At 39.8% G+C, this 20,070-nt stretch overlaps 1 protein-coding gene across 1 annotated transcript in view; it reads right to left on the bottom strand.

Moving 5' to 3' along the window:
• LOC150085782 (cytochrome P450 3A24-like) overlaps nt 1–18,367 on the bottom strand; it is a 57,562-nt gene extending 39,195 nt beyond the window's left edge. The window contains exons 1-3 of the mRNA XM_090374690.1: nt 18,060–18,367; nt 9,814–9,910; nt 9,042–9,094 (exon numbers count right to left, since the gene is read on the bottom strand). Of these exons, the coding sequence (XP_090230816.1) occupies nt 9,042–9,094; nt 9,814–9,910; nt 18,060–18,367 (458 nt within the window). The remainder of the gene's footprint in view (nt 1–9,041; nt 9,095–9,813; nt 9,911–18,059) is intronic.
• Between the last annotated feature and the right edge of the window lie 1,703 nt (nt 18,368–20,070).

Below are 20,070 nucleotides of genomic sequence, written 5' to 3'. Positions count from 1 at the left end.
GCTCTATATGATGTCACTGGTTTCATGGCAACTGATGTATCATTGTATCCCATTAAATATAAATAGAATAACTTCTAAGATATGCACATTTAATTGTACGTATCTTACAAGTTATTTGAGCAACTAGGATACAGAGTTAAAATTCTAGTATCTTGTACAAATGTAAATATTTACTTCTATAAGTTTATTGTAGTTTTTCAAATTGGCTTGTAAGTATCTACTGAGGCTTGGATATTTTTCCACAAGTTTTTTTTTTTTTTCCTGGCTGAATGGAAGTGGCAATCCATCGGTATTGCACTATCTCCGGTGGGTGCGGAATTTATGCAGAAGGCACTAAAGGTGATAGCAGATCCAGGCGGCCTGACACAAGCGACACAGCATACACTAATACAAAGCTCTGCAGAGTTTCTGCACCAACACAGACGTACAAGGTGGAGATGGGCTTAGGCCTAGGAGCCACCCTCGATACTGGCAAAACACACACCACTTACGTTCCTGGACTCGTTCCTTAATGAAGAAAGGTATGTTTTCGAGGAACTGTGTTTATTTTGCTGAAAATAAACACACACACAAAGAAAGTGCATCACCTAGGAATTTCATATTTCTAACTCTTTTTCGCGATGGTATGTTACATTAATGACTAGCATCACAAATAGAAATATAAACAAAATATATTTATTAATAGTTAAGGCAAAGCTAAGTGATATTTGACAAGTGCTCTAAAAATATTCCAAAATGAGCATTTGCAACCTTTATACAACGGTTTTGGTGAAAACGACAATTATGGCTGAAATGTTATCAGAAATCCTCAGTTTGCTTCAGTTTATCATCATTTTAAATGGAAAACAAAATGAAAAGTTCACCAGGTGCAAACTAATATTTAGTTGAACTACCTCTGGCCCTGATGACAGCAGCACACCTGAATTTCAATTTCTGAAGATAATCAACTGATAGATCGTGGTTCCAAACACAAATTATAGCTTCCTGAAGTTCACAAAGGGTCGTTGGTTTCTTTCTGGCAATTGCAGATCCACACGATGCCAACAGTTCTCTATAGGATTCAGGTCCGGGCTGTTTCCTCGCCAGCTAAGAGCTTTAATGGACCGTTCTTCCATCTATTGTTTCACCTGTAACAAATGTAAACACATTACTGTCGAACCTCTAATGCAGAAATGAAGCTAACTTAACTACAGAAGTGCCTACTTACACTTTTCGCCCGATGACAAGGAGCAGAGTCGTCCTGAAAGATGCAGTTACGTGGCAGGTTTGAAATGGTCTAATAGTTGGCAGCAATTTGCCTTCCAATATAGTCAGGTATCCATTGGCATTTACGGAACCTTTTATAAACTTCAGGTGATACGAAATGCACCTCCATACATTTGGCTAGTAGGGAATTTCATTGCAGACACCATACAGTCTGGATGATATTCTTCGCAACGTCTACGGCGAATCGTTTGTCTCCCATCAGAGCCCTGCAGGTTGAATTTCTTCTCATCTGAGAAAACTGACCCACTGCTCATTAGACATGCTCCTTACACCAAATTAATCGGGCCTTTTTCATTTTTTTATGTGAGGAGGGGCTGCTTCTTAGGACGACGGGCTACAAGTGCATTTTGGAAGAGGCGTCTTCTGACTGTTGCTGCACTTGCTACCACTCCTATATGTTCTTCCCATTCTCTTTTCAGCTCAGACGAAGAAGCTTTACGGTTTTTAAGGCATAAGCGCTTCAAAACGTGGTCCTGTTTTGGGGTAGAGACTCGTTTGAGTCCGGTTCCTTTTTTCCTATCAGTAGCACCAGTATTCTTGAGTTTGGAAAGAAATCTACTCACTTTCGACTGATTACAAGACACTATAAACAATATTACTGGAAGAACATCCTTCCTCAAGTAAAGCAATAGCACTCTTTCTTCGTGGCGTCAACTGCACGTAACTCGCCATCCTGACACAAGCAAGGAATAATGCAATTATTCCTTGTAACGATTTTTGTATATTTGTAAATATTTACATAGGTTATAAATATTTCAGTTAAATATTTTAGTCCTGCTCAATAACAGCTGATGCAATATATGTCATAACTGAAAGTAACAGCTGAAAGTATATATGCTGAAAGTAACAGCTGATGCAATGTACGTCATAACCTACGGGTGTCAATCTTATCTGATGCAATCTGTAAAAAATATTGCCGTATATTTACGTTATTCGGACGACAATTACAATTTTAAAGGGGCGATGCACTTTCTTTGAAAATTAATGTATAATGGCTTGTAAGTATCTACTGAGGCTTGGATATTCTTCCACTAGTTTTTTTTTTACCTAGCTTCCAGGTTTGGCCAACCTGGAAGTGGGATTGCTGGCACCCACCGGTATTGCACTATCTCCGGTGGGTGCGAGATTTATGCACAAGGCACTATATTTTGAGAATAGTACATAAAATTGTATGTGTAAATAAAAATGGAAATGCCTGGGTGACTCCTTCCCTTCTCAGACTAGTATTCCTTTCTTTAATTCAGCAGCACCTCACCTATGGAATTATCTCATGGGCTACCACCAGCCAAGAAAACCTTGCGAGAATCAACTCCATTCTCGATCGATGCGTTCGTTCAATTTTGGGCCTTCCCTGGAAACCATAGGTTAGTTCGAGATAAAAGAAGTGAGACTCCTCAGCATCTAACAACTGCTACAGAAAGCCGAGGCGGTCTTTGTTTACAATGCTTTAAAAACACCAGACTCTCCCCCTCTCTTCAGATCCCTTTTCATAACCATAGAAAAAGAAATAACGTACGATCTAAGATATGAAGCCAACCTGATGGTTCCGCTTTTCAGAAAAGCCAAAAGTCAAAATATAAAATACAGAGACGCCAAAACCTGGAACAAAACTTCCTGCAAAAATATCATTTCACTAAACCGATTCAAGAAACTACTAATTGAACACATCACCAGGGATGTCTGATTCAAATTGCCTTCCACTCAACTCTTGGATTTTAAAAACACAGAGGAAATCATTACCAATATAGAAACAATGTTCAAATGTTAAAGGAAGCAGTTGGCATTTAGTTTAAAAATTTCTGTGCATTTTTCTTTTCTCTCATCATTTAATTGTAAACATGTTCACAATGCTATTGTAAGTAGTGTTGGTTTACGAAGTCATCTGTAAAGAAACGCACAAAAATCTCCAATTTATTTACTGTCTTTTCTGTTGAACATTACACGTACAATTTCAGAACTGTATATTTTTAATATTATTCACATTTTCTCGGAAAACATCCCCTAAAAAGCCGCTTTTGTGTAATCCCTCCCGTTTTGCTGTTATCTCTCAAAAAAAAAAAAAAAGTAACATAAAATAGGTATAATCTCTCTATACATTAAAAAAAAAAGTTTTTCTCCTAGTTATCTTTATTTGAGCTAATGGAAGAACAGGGCGAGGAAATTACGTCACTACAAATGCAATTAATTATTGACAACTGCCTCCATTACGTTCAACCTCGTGCCACGTGCTTCCCTGTCTAACATTTGATGTTCCATTGTAACGATTTTTGTATATTTGTAAATATTTACATAGGTTATAAATATTTCAGTTAAATATTTTAGTCCTGCTCAATACAAAGGCAGGTAAATAATTACACAGTGATATTGGCTGAAGTCCAGGACAGTATACACCGGCAGGTACTTCAATGAAAGCGAGGAAGACTGCGATAATTGACAGGTGAAGGCATCTCTTTTGATCTTCTCTGGCTTAAAATCTCTCTACCTCATTGTGTCAAATTCATTTGTTGTCTCTACCGTTCTCCCTACTCCACTAATCACTTGGAGCTCTTTGCAACTCGACTTTCTCCAGTCCAACTTTCCTAACAGTGAGGTAATTTTCCTTGGTGATTTTAATGTTCACAACTCCAGCTGGCTTCCGTTTTCTAGTCACTCCGACCCAGCAGGTCGAGATGCTGAGGCTTTTGCAATTACTAATGACCTAGCACAGAACAAACCCAGTGAACAAACTTAAATTTGTAAACTAGTGTTAATAAACAAACCACTAACCGTGATTCACTAAAATGCATACTCGTATAAAAAAACTCTGTACTGCACCGTATAAAATAATGTTTAGTACAAGCCAGTATAAAAATCCTTTTACGAAAACCAGGAGTTTATATTAGAAAATCGATAAAGATAAATACGAATAAAGAAAATACAAACCAACTTAAAAATCACATGAATAAATTCAAAATAAACAAAGATAAAGTAAACTTACACCAATAGAACTAAAATAATACGGATTCAAAATCGCCTCGAATCCATTGTGAAGTATCCTTAAAAGGAGTCTCTGCCTGATGATTCAGTATACACTAGCAGCAAAAAATTTCCGGTGTCACTGACATTCCTTCCCGGTGATGAGAACCAGATACGAGTGCAACCTCATAGAGGAGTATCAAATTATGGATTCTATCAGGAGTATCGAACATGCACGAGTGGCAGCACAGATAAAACTAACTTATAAATGGGGTTGCTGGTGGAATCTTCAAAGCAAGTCTTTCCTGTATCTTTCGTCCACAGCAAATTCATGGAAGTCTTCATCTGGAAGCTATGAATTCCAACGTTGTTTGCGTTTTAACTCTGTCGTCGGGCATTTTATGCACTACTACGTTAGACTTAAAACCCACAAAGTGTATTTCACTTTCGAACAGGGTGTGCTTTGAACCAGCGGAACGTTCAAAAGTGGAACACACTGGAACTGTTTCAAGGTGGAATATGCTGGAATTATTGCGAAGTAGAACTCTTTGTTCCAAAGTGAAACGCTCTGAAACTGTTCCAAAGTGGAACAAGCTGTTTAAAAGTGAAATTTGTTGTTAGAAATTGGAACGTGCTGTTCAAAAAAAAAAAAAAAAAAGTACATTTTGTTAATGCTCCTGCATTTGAAGATGTGGGAGTGTTTATTAAAAGCAGTTTAGTTTTTAACTCTTGATCCGGATATCCGATCCCTCTAGACCAGCCATTAGGGGGTGATGGTGCAAAGAGATCGCACGTCCGGATCAAGGGTTAACTCATTTGCCTTTTCCTTACTTACGTAAGCCTCCCAACAGCATAGTGCTGTGTGGGACAATGCTACTCCGCTCCAGAGGTGTGATCGCTCACCCTGACTGCATATCCCCACATATGATTGGGGGAGGGTAAATCTTTCTCCTTTGCAGAGAGCGCTTTATCAAGGTAACACGATCAATAATCTAGGGCTCTATGCAACCACTAGATCTCTATTGCGAAAGTTTGATCTATCCCTTCCCTGGAGGTTTCTTTCGCCTTCCAATTCTCATACTTCAACCCCCATGAGGATGCATACAGTTCACCCGCACATTTTAGCGTCGGTACCATACCATCTCTCTCGGTAATTGTTGTACGATACAATTACCCAGAGAGTTGTAGCCACAACCTATCCACTTTCGTGGACAATTCGACTTCAAAATTATTTATGCATCGTACCACATCAATATATCTAGTGTGCATAATATATTTAGGTTCAAAATGCGATGAAAACGTTTAATACTCCTACATAAAAATTTTAACACCTTTCCTCCTGAAACACGGCGGTTAACAATCACGTAAGTCACGGTTAATCCGGCCCTGTCTGTATTACCTATACCCCCCCTTCACTACCAGCTTCCCTCAAAGACCTCCTGAACGATAATAGCTGACGCACCACCTTTATTCCAACGAACTGTGAATCCACAAAACAGGTTCCTTCTACCTACATAGGGCAGCCAACCGTGAGAAATGTTAATAAAAACCCTACTCCTCCAAAGCCTTGAATTAATCCATAAGGCTTACCATCATAAAGTACCTCCTATCTAACGTGCCAAGATAAAATAAACTTATACCAATAGGACGAAAATAATACGGATTCAAAATAGCCTCTAATCGCGTAGAATCCATAGTGAAGGAGCCCCCTGCCTGATGATTCAGTATACAACAGCAACAAACAATTTCCGATGAATCACTGACTTTTCTTCCCAACCATGGAGCAAGAGCAGACAAAGATTTTGACCTAACTCGCGACAATTTTAAAAATTAGCTGCTGTCGGTACAATCATAAATTTTAGGTCCTGGCAGACACCCTGGTTCTAGTCCACCTATCGTTATTACAAAAATGTTTCCTTTTTCTCCTGTCAACATAATCGCCCAATAAGTTATGTCCTTTTGAAACTATCCAGTAGTCTGCACTTGATTACTTTCTCGTGGCTCCCAAAATGAAAAAGTGTGATATACTGTACTTGGATTCCTGACGAGTCCCAGTTTTATTAGTGACTAGAGCATCAACTCAATTCTTTTTCGATTCATTTTCATCTGGCGATACACCATTTTTTAATTTTAGATCGGTACACTCTTGCGTCTGACACACAGAAGAGAATTGTAAGGCCAGAATTTAGATTAGGGTGCCTTTGGGCGTGGCCGACGAACAGTCGGTGTGAAGGCCGTGATTACTCCTCTCTTCGTGTGACATGAGTTACGAAGAAAGGCTACGTAGCGAACATGTTACGTATAGGACGTGAACTGAGAAAAACAGTTGCAATTAGAAGGGGAAAAAGAGTTGCAGGGAAAGGTCACGTTTTTAATACACTTTCATTCGATTTACAAAATAACTCTACAAAATTACAGATTAAATTTTTAGAAAGTATTATCAAATGGTAAGTATGATTCATATTAAATATTTTAAAGACAGCCGGCAGTTTAAAAACTACATTCCTTCTCCCCAAAGACGAAAGTACAAATCTTCATCTTCACGCAAGGACAACTCCATACAAGTTAGTCTATCCATGGTAGATCTGGTATATCTTATGTGGTGTTATTTCATGTTTCTGTAAACAAAAAAAAAAAAAAGTTACAAAGTTCAGCATAAATTATATCCATAAATATCCAGATCTTTTCTCAATCTTTGCACTATGGTGTGAGAACTAATACTATGCGGTATCTTATCTAAATTTTGAGTGTAAATCAATCTAGCGAAGTTCCTGTTTCCTTATTTGACTGTAAAAGATAGACTAACTTCAACAGATGATTAAGAAAACGATATCACTTTTTTGTTTCTACATTTAAAACCATCTTTATTTACCAAATCATTATTAAGCAATTTTTCTGAAAATTTTGTTTTTAGACTTTTGGTCATTGTTAAAAACTTTACAGGATAGCCGTCGTAAGTAGCTAAATATTTAAGCCTAGTTAAAAATAAATAATAAAAATGAAATAAAAATATTTACATGAATAATTTCATTGCGGTTTAGTTTAGAACGGAAAACCTATTAAATAATAATTTGACACAAACTGTTTTTTTGCGAATTATTGCTGTTATTTTTAAATGTTTTGCACATTGTGCCATGTTCATTATTCGTTCCATAATGTTGCACATCATAAGCGCTTTTATTAATTAAAATATTAGCCGCACAACCTGTTTAAAGCATATTAAAAACCATCACCGTCTTCAGACTGCGTGAAGAGTTTGAAATCTAAATGCTAACGAAGATAACATTCATATTCATTGAATTATTGTTCTTTGAGACCCTTTTGAAGCTCCAGCCTTAAAAGCAGAGGGGGGTGGGGAACTTGTAAAATTCAGTATATCATGGCATCATACTTTAGCTACAAGACAAGATTTGCATTAGCTGTCACACTGCCAATTGCCTTTTGCAAAAAAGTAATAGAAAACGTGTAGTACCACTAGTCGCAGATAAATTTGATGTCTTTAAGAGGAGAGTCCGTTTATGATATCTTAATATGCTTTTACTCGTGTAGTAACATTAGACATATTCTAATTCACCACTGCATGTGTATGCGGCCTTTGCTTTTTCCAAATAAGAACACCAGGCAATTTCTGTTTATGGTGATACTTCAGTCCAGAGTTTAACAAGTTCTCAACAACACAACTGAAAGTACGAGGTCTAAATACCCGAGCCAGCAGTTCTTCAAGAAGAGCGAGAACTCATTCGACTTGATATTACCTTTTTTAAACAATTCTAATAAAATATTAAGTAATAAAATTCTATGAAAGTCTTTTTTTGTCACTTTTGTTCTATTAACAGTCACCCTACAGTATGAAATTATGCAAATCTGATATTTCGAGCACATACCTAATACAAGAATATTCCCCATTTTCATCTCTTTCCAACAATTACTTTGAGAGATCCAAGGCCCCATTCACAAAACTATTTTATAACCATTCCGTGCAATGTTCTCGTGTCATCCTGACTGGTAGGAAATGTAAATCACAATGACAGCAAATAAAGGAGGTTTATTGGAATTAAGTCAATAAACCCAATGCGTCACAACTTGAACAAAATGAATGAGGAAAGTCTGTTCTCCCTCGTAGGTGAGAAGAAAATAACCAGGTGGCGCAAATATAAAATCTCCGTGAGATAACAGAACATTGGATCTCCTAAAATTCGCCTATGGGCAGGGGATTCTCGAACACTGTAATAAGACGCCTCACAAAGTGGCAGGGACAATGAGTTTGACTAAGTTCAAAGCGAATTTGGGAAAGGGAAGAGCATGAATATTCTGACTTATTTTATTAATATTATTACTTTATTTTATTAATATTTTATTACTTTATTTTATTATTTTTTTCGGATTAGGGTCTACATCCCGGGCCCACAGTTCAAGAAGAGGGAGAACTCCGTCGAATAAAAGTGAAATTACCTTTTAAAATTAAACATTTAAATTCATTTTTAACAAGAAAAAAATTCTACACTTTTAAAATGATAAAAATATTTTTATCATATTAATTTTTTATCTAATTGATTTATTATATGATAGAATTGACGTGTTGCTTTCTAACACCCACATCTACACGTGAACATATACAAACACAAGAGAGGCTGACATGTACTTTGCACGGGGCAGCATCAGTTCTCAACACCAATGCTTGCATCATTTTGGCCTTCCTAATACTAACTCAATTCCCTTCTGAGAACTGTAATAAACCTGCGCTTGGTATTAAAATCACTCTGTTTCGATATGTGATAATTTTCTTTCAACTCAGTATAATGACCTATCCGTGCACTTACCCTACAACACGACCGTAGCGTCTCACCCATTCTTTCTGACACTGAATCATTCCCTGAAAAAAAAAAAAAAAAAAAAAAAAAAATCAGAATTAACTTCCTTTTAATTCAATAGCCAAATAGTTGCATAAAAGCAATATAATCCTAAATTATCAAATTAATTATTAATCTTGATAATATAAAATACGCTACTTCCATTTGATTCAAAAATTATCATTTTAAATTTTATGAGGAGCACAACTCAAAAAATTCATACCTAAACATTTAAGTGTATGATGTTTTATGCTGCGACCATTTTTGGGAATGGTTCTGCCGAAAACCAGTCATTGAACTTCTAAATTGCTCTCTGAAGAGACAAAAACATTTCTGATTACTGACCCTGAAAGATCTTAATATCACCTGCATAAGGCAAGACCTCCAGTGTTCTGCACTTTCAAATAAAAGTGCAGAACACTGGAGGTCTTATGAGCGCCAAAGCGAACATAGGGAATCGCGAAAATCCCACAATGCTGAGAAGAGAAGAAAAAAATGTTCATCTCCAGCAAAATCCCACCTCAAAAAGAGGAAAAAAGATCCTGGAACACCAAGCAGAGAGAAGAAGATGGCCAGCTTGGTACTGCCAGCAAAAATCCCACTCAACGAGATCGACATTGTGAATTTTATTATGTAATACTATTCACACAACAAAATTCACTTAAACAAATCACATGCTTTTTTTTCACATTAAATTAAATTAAATTAAATATGCAAAAATTATTTTTACAAAACTACCAACCTTCTTTGTTATCTCGAGCATGTTCCCAAATAAGAAACTTGGTTCTGGTCCAGGGATACCCAGTTCTCTGAACACAGATAATTTCTTTCTTCTCCAACTGTAACAAAATAACAAGATTTTTTTTAAAAAAACTTCTTTAATGGTATATCTCAACAAATAACTTTTTTAAAAAGTTTTAAATTGAAAAAGGAAGTCTCATGCTGCTTGTTGATCCGATCCCTATTATGTTAAACACAGACAAAACTCCTTAATCTTTAAATCAATGCAATCACTCACATCAAAAGATGAATACAGAAATGCAATCTGCCTGCCCTAATTTTCAGAAATGAGTTGTTTCATTGCCCAATACCTCAAAAAGAGACGTTCTCTTACTAAGGCTAATCTAGCTATCTCGACAAAAGCCGACTTTATTTATAACCCTCATAAAAAAATGGACAAATACATCACCCTCACATCCGAACCATTGAAGTTAACTATAGATCGAGAAACCTGGCTAATAGAAAAAGTGTGCGAAAGATAACTGCACTGTTATCAAAAGTTAAGGAACAAACACAAAAGCGTGTATAAACGAAAACCCCTTCATTAAATCATGGTCCTCGCAGGTAGAAAGTGAATATAATCAATGTTCCCCCACCACCACAGTGGTGGAAAATGCCCGGTTAGAATCCCATCAGTGACGCGAGGAGGTTTCATGGGCTGTTTTTTTTTTACTCAGCAATAGCTGAGGGAAAAAAAGCTGTAAGTTGTATGGGTTTTCTCCCGGAAACTCTGGCGAAAACCCATGTCAGTTGCCTCATTAACCAAAGGAAAGCAACCAAAGAATGCGCGCAATTTACAGACACAATAAACTGTCACCTCACAGCCTTAGTTGTTTTGGTACTTAAAAAATATACGTTAGATCATGACAAAAAGGTAGGGAGGCATTTGTTTTAATACGTCTTAATAATGTAATGAGACCAGAGAAATACTATTTGAAATTTCATTATGCAAATGAATTTATAGGCAGCCAAAAATGGAACGTGAATTCATGGAACTACTGTATACTCTAATAAGGTGGATGATCTGTGTAGGTAGAAACACTGGCTATTCATACTGAGAAAAAGTCTAATTAGTGCTGGAAGTATGAATTCACATTCTTGCATAAGGGCTAATGCAAGCAGAGTGAGGTTTCTGAGATGGAGGCGAGGATGTGACTTGTAACCCCCCCAACCACCTAAATCATTCCAGGCATGTTGTATTTGGTTAAGTTCCGGGTGGCTATAAGAGCTGTGCACTCTCTCGTCCCTTCTCTGAAGGTATTCGGTCACTGGAAAGATCGGTGAGGACATTGGTCCAGATTTGGTTTTTAATGGACATTAACGTGCATGAAAAGAAAATCTGGACCAACTGCTCCTGCAAAAGGGCAACATATATTTCATATCGATGTCTTATAGCCATGAGAGTTCCTTATAAGAGCACATGAAACTCTAATCGGCCACTCACAGCAATTCCAGCCCGCCTCATTAAAAACACCTCCAAACGCATCTCTTTCCACGACATTAACGAAATTGAATTTAGTATCCTGTTCCTTCCAAAGGAAAGTACATGGGACAACCATCCTTCATATGTATTTCTCAAAAATTTGAATCCAGTTTTAATAAATATCTTATGTCGTCTAAACCTTCAACACGTACACAAAGTACTATCAGCTTTTATACCTTTCGTGTTTGAAATTACTCTAAAAAAATATAATAAAATAAATATTAATAATAATAAAGCCAAAAACAGAACATAGCCTCGAGAGAACAAAGACTTTCTATTTTTATTGTTAAAAAGATCCCGCGTGCTTATATGAGGGAATTTCGAGGTTGGCTTGAGATTTTTTTATTTTAGAAAAGGCCGACATCAGTATGGAGAAACCGTTTCTAGTGGCCAAAATATTGTTCTTACTTCGTGTCTTGACATTGCGCTAAAGGTTCTCTGTGGACATGTGTTGTGTCTTAGGCAGAGCGGCACCTGAATTTTAATTTTTTGCTTTATTATTATAATTTATTTATTTTATCATTTTTATTTATTTTTTCTTGCTGGCTCCTTTACATTAGAGAACGCAGGGATCGTTTGCCGGTACCAATGGTTGGGTTCCAACAGAGTGACAATGCTAGAACCAATAGGTCTTGCGCTCCTAGGGTGCGGAAATTTAGTCTGCTAAAAACAGTACGCGTGTATTTCCAGCTCGCCTCATCGTGGTTTGGCCAGGTATTAGGAAGCGGCCTTCCCAGTGATCGCTGCGTCCCAGTGAGTGTGTGTGTGTGTGTGAGAGAGAGAGAGAGAAACAAGAACATACTGTAGTAACGTGATGTTCATTTATTAAAATTATTTATCGCGGTGTTACATTTGTTTATTTATTGATGAATATCGTCCGCGAAGAAAACGTCTCATTTAAATACATTTCCGGTCTTCCACTCGAGAGGTTTGGTTCAATTCCCGTCGACTGAATGAATTTCTAAATTCCTCTTCAACAGTTAGCTAATCTAAAGGGAAATGAGTAGGGTTCCTCTGCATGAGCCATTCCTGATAAGTTGTCCCAGCAGAGCCAACGTGAGAGCGGTACACTTTGGTAACGCAATGATTGTGTTGTAGAAAACTACAAATGCTTTACTTGTGTAAAATCGTTGCCTAAATTTCATTTGATATACAGTATTTTAGTCCACCTGGTCATGTCTATAAGTGTACTTCGTCTGGGTAATAACCCTGCATACCACAGTGATGTGCTGGATTGTTTCAAGGGGGCAGGTGGTATCATCGACATGTGTCATCTGTTCCTACGGACACATGACACATGTCGAGGTCCTTGGCGATGTATTTCCTGGATTTCTGGGTGTTGATTACCTGGTCTTGGATGAACACGAATCGTTCGGTTTCTTGGAAGAGCCTTCCGCTCTTGCGTTCGAAGCCATCTTATCTATGTAATCTTGATGGAGGTCATTGTAGTGTCTGCCATGGAGTACCTTCCTCGCCCATAATTCTGTTTTTGTTTCTTCTGTAATTGGTCTATCATCCTTATAGCATGGTAGATTGTAGTTGCGTTTTCATATAAGTAATCCCTCATGTTCTCAATCGACTTCTTCTGTTGTTCAATGAGGTTTCTTAAACCCCTTCATCCTGCTTTCCGGGCTATGGTCAGTCTCTCAATAGCGACTTCGAGTGATGTTGGCTTCTCTTGATCATCATTATCCTGTTCGATCTCATAATTTCCTCAGTTCAGTGTAGGTCCAATATGGCCATGTGGACATGTGTGTGTGGGCATGTGTTTATGTAAGAGGCGGCTCCTAGAACGTCAGTTCAACTCCGCCTCGTATCTCTGTGAAGAACAGTATCACTACAAATGGGCCAGATGTGTGTGACGTCGGTTTGTGTGTATTATGTGTGTGTTCTGTTGTTATGTTCTGACCGCTTGGCTACCCAGAAGCATCAGTCACCTGGACAGATGATTCTGGGTACTCGTCCACACCATGGGTAGGAATATGCCCATAAAGTGTAAAGTGTAAAGTGTATTTAGGGTCATACGGCACCAGGGGTTTCCCCCATCTCCGCGTTGTTTACATTGTGATGGGTGTACCAGTTTGCTGGAAATGCCAGAGATTTAAAAGTGTATGGATATTGTACATGTGTAGTGTCGTGTACCGTTGTTCATCTGGTCATTTAGCCGCTGGACCCCTACTGAGGCCCAACGTTGCCCCACTTTAGCCCCGTGGAGGCAGACCAGGTACACCAGTATTATAATTATTTACTCTGGCAGGTCCTGCCACCTAATTTCCTTAGATTTCAGTGGCTAGGACCTAAAAAAAAAAAAAAAAAAAAAAAAAAAAATGCACATATACGACATACAAAAATGCATATGCATACACATCAATTGGTATAAGTTAGTTCGCGTGGTGAAGGCGCTAGAGTGAGAAGCCGAGAGTTTTGGGCGAAATTTATTTGGATGGTTAAATTTGGATTGTGTGGGACTGTCGCTTGCGTATAGTTAGAGAGGGGGAAGGGAAGTTGAAGATTGGGGGGGATATAGTCAGAGAAGGAGCCGATAGGGAAGGTAGCTCCAGCTTGCAGTGGGGCATGCCCATGCCCCACCAGAAAGAAGAGAAGGGTGGTGGAGGTTAAGGAGATGGCAAGCCGTCTCCCTCCCCCACCGGGGAAGGGGAGTAATAGTGGGCCAGACAAGGGAGCTGACCCAGATCGCCAATAGGGCGTGAAGGCTTGTGGCTGCGAAGTGGTCGTCTATCATCAGTGGCCTACCATCCAGGTTGGGTTGTTTGGATTCAGTCACAATGGGAAAATAGGGATTGGAGACTCCTGTTTTTGTTGTGCTGGTTATTCCGCAGGTCAGTGCGGCTTGGTGTGGTCGTTCAAGCAGTGAGCTATGTTGGTTCTGGTTGCTCAGGGTTTGCTGGTGGCGGGAGGGTTTGCCGTCTGGCGTAGAGGCTCTGGGCAAATTTAGAGAATTGCTTGTAATTTGCTTCATTCTCCAGTAGATAATGCTCCTGGTTTTTGGGGTTGAATTGCATCTGTGTGATCAGGTGTCCACGTAGATCTTCATAGTGCTCACATTCATACATTATGTGGTCCCATGTCTCCAGAGAGCCACACGCGCACATGGGATTATCTGTGATGCCAAGGAGGTTCAGTTTGTTGCGAATCGCTCCGTGTCCTGTGAGGAGGTAAGTGGTGTAGCGTCCGGGGTTGAACCATTGCGGATATTGTGGGTAGACCTGTTGGAGATTAGGTAGAAACTTTCGAGTTATTTCACCTTTGGTTGAGTCAGTCCAACGTTGCTGCCAGATTGTTTGTAGGTATGTTTCCAGTCTTTTCTTCTCTGCCTGTATGTTATTTATCGGATCTGTGGTAAGGTCTTGATACGTTGTGGCTTTTCCACGCCTGAGTTGCTGCTGCATTCCTGTGCGGATTACTTCCAAGTCGAGAGGCAAGGTTCCCGTGATAACTTGCAGTGCATGTGTTGATACTGTATTGCATGCTCGGGTGATGGTTAGGAGGATCGGTCTGTGTATTATTTCCAATCGTCGACGATTAACCACTGTTGAGGCCTTTTTATACCAGACGCCGGAGGCATATGTAATTGCTGGGATGATGGCTGCCTTGTAGAGGAGCGCAAGGGTGCGCCTCTTCAGCCCCCAGTCTCGGCGGGTGACCCTGGCAAGCATGGCTACATAATTTTTGATCTTTGTCTGTATATAGTTGAGGTGGGGGGTAAACGATCGGTTTCTGTCTAGTATAATTCCAAGGTATTTAAGTTCAGTGACAAGCTTAACGGTTCTATCATTGATTCTAATTTGGGGCGGTCTGGTTGGGGTCAGGAAGCCTTTTAGGAGTATAGATTTCGTCTTGGTTGACGAAATGGTCAGGTGATGTCCCTCCGCCCAGTCTCGGAGGGTGGTTAGTGCTTCGTTTGCGATGATCTCCATCTGAGCCCTAGAGTTAGCGGCCAGTACCAAGGAGAGATCATCAGCAAACGCCAATGATTTGACGTTCCCTAGATCCTTGCAGAGGAACTCATCAAGTACACAGTTCCATAGGAGGGGACCCAGTACCGAGCCCTGGGGGCATCCCCGACAGATCCGGCGCTCCACCCTACAATAGGGAGCATCTACTAAGATTCTTCTGTTACTTAAGTAGCTCCGCATACAGCCATAGAGATTCATTGGTAATTGGGCTGCTCTGAGTCTTGCAAGGATGCTCGGCCACCATAGAGCATCGAACGCCCCGGCAAAATCAATCGAGATGAGGAGGAAATATTTTCGGTCGCAACTCTCTGCTAAGTCCAGGATACATTCCAGAGCGTCAACGGTAGATCTTCCAGGTTTAAAGCCGAATTGGTTGTTTGCAGTTAAATTTGTTGTGTTGTAGTGTTCTACTATCCTCTGTTTGAGCAGTTGTTCAAATACTTTGCTTAACACCGAAAGTAGGGCTATTGGTCGATATGATTCTGGCATCTGTGGCTGTTTGGATGGGTTTTTAAGTATAAGTTTCACGCTGGCCACCTTCCAGTCTGAGGGGAACCAGCCAGAGCTAAGGCAGTGGTTGTACAAGTCTAGGAGGAGGTCAGGGGTATATTCGGCAACTTTCTTTACTATTTCCGGCTCCAGCATGTCCGGACCTGGAGTTCTTTTGCTTTTTAATTTGCTTATGGCTGTTTGTAATTCATGGTGAGTGAAAGGCTCTTCTATTCGGGTGGTTTGGTAAGCTTCGTTGGCTAGACAAAGTAGTTGTTGTTCAGGAGTATCATTTCCGTTTAGTGGTTTGAAGGTGGTATTTAGGATGTTGTTGATTGAATCTTGCCAATTTTTTGTCATAGTGCCTTGCGGGGTAATCGTGGAGGATGTCACCTCCCCTCTGGGCAGTTTGTTCATGGTTATGCGATATATTATGCTCCATGGGCTCGAGTTGCCTACAGTAGACACCAGGTGCTCCCAGGACAGCTTCTTTCGCTGCCTGATCATCGCGGTATATGTATTCCTGGCATCCCTGTACTGCTGCCTGAGAAACTCCACCTCAGGTGGGGGCCAGGTCCGTCTAGCTCTCTGAAAGGCTCGTCTCTTTTGGTTCATTTCCCGTCTCAGTACTTCAAGTTCTCGTGACCACCACGGGACTGCTCCTGGCTGTGGGGTCCTTGTCCTGATCGTCTGGTTTGCAGCACTTGTTATGGCATTTGTTATTGCACGTTGGGACAGATGATTCTGGGTACTCGTCCACACCATGGGTAGGAATATGCCCATAATTAATGTGCGTTTGTCTGGCTGAGACTAGACTCTTAAGGATCAGTCTTCGGTATATCCGATACTTCGCAAGCTTGTAGAAGTCGCCGTCGATTTCTTGGACTGTGGAGAGCATCTGCCTGGAAAGAACACGGTCACTAAGGGCTAGTCTGTTAGGATGGGCTGTGAGCGTGGAAGCACCTCAGTCCGGGTTGAGGGATTCTCCAGCCGCACAGTTCCCAGATGTTTGGCTCCGAGATTATGCCGGTAGTCATTTTGGCAGTTGGTGGAGGCTGCGGACGCCCAAATTTCTGAGGCATATAATACGACGGCGTATATAAAAGTGTACACGTACCGACGAGTCACGTTCAGATCCCTGACGTGGAGCAGTTGTTGTTTGGTAGTCCAGCGCATTTGACAGAATTTCGTTATGAGCTTGTCAATGTGGAGATTAAAGCTCAGTTTATAATCAAAGACGATTCCCAAGTCAGTGTGCACCTTGACACTGGAAAGGGGAATACCGTCTAGAGAAGCTTGGACTTCAGTGGGTTGATGCTTCAAAGAAAAGACAATTTGGGATGATTTGGCATGGTTAATCAGGAGGCCAAAGTGATAGAGATAGGATCCTAAATCGTGCAACCTTTCATTGATATTTTTATTAATGTTTGAGATCTGTCAGCCGGGTGTTTGTGCTTTGTTTTCTCCCGTTATGGTTCAATCCAGGAACATCAGCTGTTTTGTCTTATTTCAGTCCTCTGTATATTGCCCCAAAACTCCTCAATCGTCTTCTGCTTGGGTGGTCTGTTGCCATCTTTCCTGTCCTATCTGGTACTCTTGTAGAAGGCTGTTTAGTTTTCGTTGAAGATTTAGTCGTTTATTTTCCTCTGGGAGCTCTCTTTGTATCGGCGTAGTCTCTTGCTGGGTGCGAGGAGGTTCTGCTTTAGTGTATCCAGGCTTCGATTTTCTGATTATAGGTGTCGTATTTGCTGTGAAGTTGTGTCTCTTAAGGATGCAATTCACTTTTCCAATCAACCTCTTACTCCTATTATCCCGTTTGTACTGGATCAATTGGGATATATTGACTCTTAATTCTTCTATCTTCTGCTGAGGTCTTCTTTTCCAAGCTGGCTGTTCCTTATTTTTCGTATCTTCTAGTCTCTCTTCCATTGATTCTAGTGGTTGCTACGGCAGCATCGGTAAGGTGTGGGTTTTTGTGGGGTCCATTTCCTAGAATTCTTTTACGGTCTTCTATTCTGAATATCATGATCTCATCTGTTTCCACTTCAGCTGATCTGAGTTCATTTCCTTTCGCTTTTCTTGCTCTGGTTTCATATTCTTTTTAGTTTGTTGCTCGTACCCTGCTTGATTTTTTCTAGGATAGCAGGAGCTATCAGGTTCTTCGTGACAATAGACCTTCTCTGGTCTGTTTTTCGTTTCTCGGCTACCTGGACATCCAAGAATCGTTCCAACTAGGTGGTATGTAGTTGCATCCTATACATTTTCATATCAGTCTCTAGCTTTGTTACTTCATAGTATGTTCGCATGATGAACATATTCATTCCGATGTTCCACTTCATGCGATAGTCTTCTTCCACTAGTGCAGTTACACAGAAAGCACTTCTAGGTTTTTGGGCTGCGTTATCTTGCCCTTCCCTTGTGGTAGCCATATGGGGGATGGTGCCATCTGATCCACTGTCCGCATCGGGAGACAGTTTCGAGTGGTAACCTCTCCCTAAGGCCTGAACGGAAGTGACTTTATCCTGCGCCACACTCAATGCAGTAGGTTCATTACTGCTCTTCGACATCGTCATCCATCTAGGAAGTTGGAACTGTTTAGCTCCGGCTTGATTCCAGTGGTGATGCCACACCAGATGGATGAGTGATATCAGATGGTGCCACTATCTGGCGCAGCCATCACTTCGACTTTGCGTGAGGTAGGTTCGCTGAAGCGACTTTCGCGATATTTTTATTATTAATTACTATTATGCGATCTCCCAGCGTGATGGGCAGCGTTCGCTCCCACCACGCGTGGGACTCGAACCCGGGTCCATCACGCTGGTAGACCAGTGTCATAACCACTGGGCTATTGCGCCCATTTTTTTATTATTATTGTTGTTGATGATGTATAATAAATTAGATTTAATTCGATACTGCGTAAGTATATGAAGGAAAAATTTTAAAATTTGATGTACTCACATTACCCATAGAGTAAAAACAATGATGAAAAGGCACGACATTACAGTCCAAAGCATTGCGGCGAATAAAACTCCTGGTTAGTTCTAGTGAATAATGTCAATAGTATCGAATCGGAACAGTGCTCAGCTCCGTTTATGACTTCAATCTTATACTGTACTAGTTGCTTATCATACTAGCGAACCCAGTTATTTGCATGATATATAAGCGAAACGTTTCAGAAAATCTGCACGTCACGACAGGAAATGATGTTTATGGTGACGATTTAAGGCACACATTTAACATCATTCGTTAAATTTCTTGTACCGTCTTCCGCTGTACATAGCAAAACGATTCATAACGTTGGCCAGTATGATTTTTACATCCACTAATATCATCGGCTATTTGCAGTCAATTTTTATGCGTATATTTCGAAAATGATTCTTAAAATTTCATATCTCGGCGCACAGTTTGTACAAGTTTTTGTGTTTGCCCACAAGACGTATATCCTTGAGAAGTAGAAACGATACGTTTCTACTTCTCAAGGCTTACCCACCACTATCTAGAGAAATAGAAACGATACTGATCTGCCGTGTTAACAGCAAATAATAAAGTTTACATGTGCTCATAGATGGCAGTAATGATAGGGAGGTTAACAGGTTCATCCTTAACTGTCTGCTTCCCACTAATAAAATAAATAACTAAATTAAAATAAATATACAGTATATATTAATATGAAAAGTAAAAAATATATAAAAATCAATAATAAAAATAAAAATATAAAGAAATCTATAAAAAAATAAAATGAAAATAAACTACCCTATACATTTCTCGACCCTTTTCAGGACATGTTGGCTTGTATGACTCGTTTGCGGCCTGTTCCTTTTTTCTTATCAGCAGAACCAGTATTCTTGAGTTTGGAAAGAAATCTCACTGTCTACTGATTACAAGACAGTCTATAAGCAATTTGAGGGGAAGAACATCCTTCTTCACGTAAAGCAACAATAGCGCAATTTCTTCGTGGCGTCACTGCACGTAACTCGCCATCCTGACACAAGCAAGGAATAACTGCAACTCTTGCAAAGCGTGCTTATATAGTTGAAAGTAACAGCTGATGCAATATTACGTCATCACCTACGCGTGTCAATCTTATCTGATGCAATCTGTAAGAAATATTGCCATATACTTACGTTATTCGGACGACACTTGCAATTTTAAGAGGTGATGCACTTTCTTTGAACACTAAACTGTGTATTTAATGGTAAACCATGTTCTACGGGGGAAGGATATGGATTGATATATAAGGTAATGAATGATATGGATGATATAAAAAGCA

This window comes from Mastigoproctus giganteus, chromosome 5, assembly GCF_048544385.1.
Source record: "Mastigoproctus giganteus isolate SK-2022 chromosome 5, ASM4854438v1, whole genome shotgun sequence".
Taxonomy (NCBI): domain Eukaryota; kingdom Metazoa; phylum Arthropoda; class Arachnida; order Uropygi; family Thelyphonidae; genus Mastigoproctus; species Mastigoproctus giganteus.
This window is presented reverse-complemented; position numbering and strand designations above follow the sequence as displayed.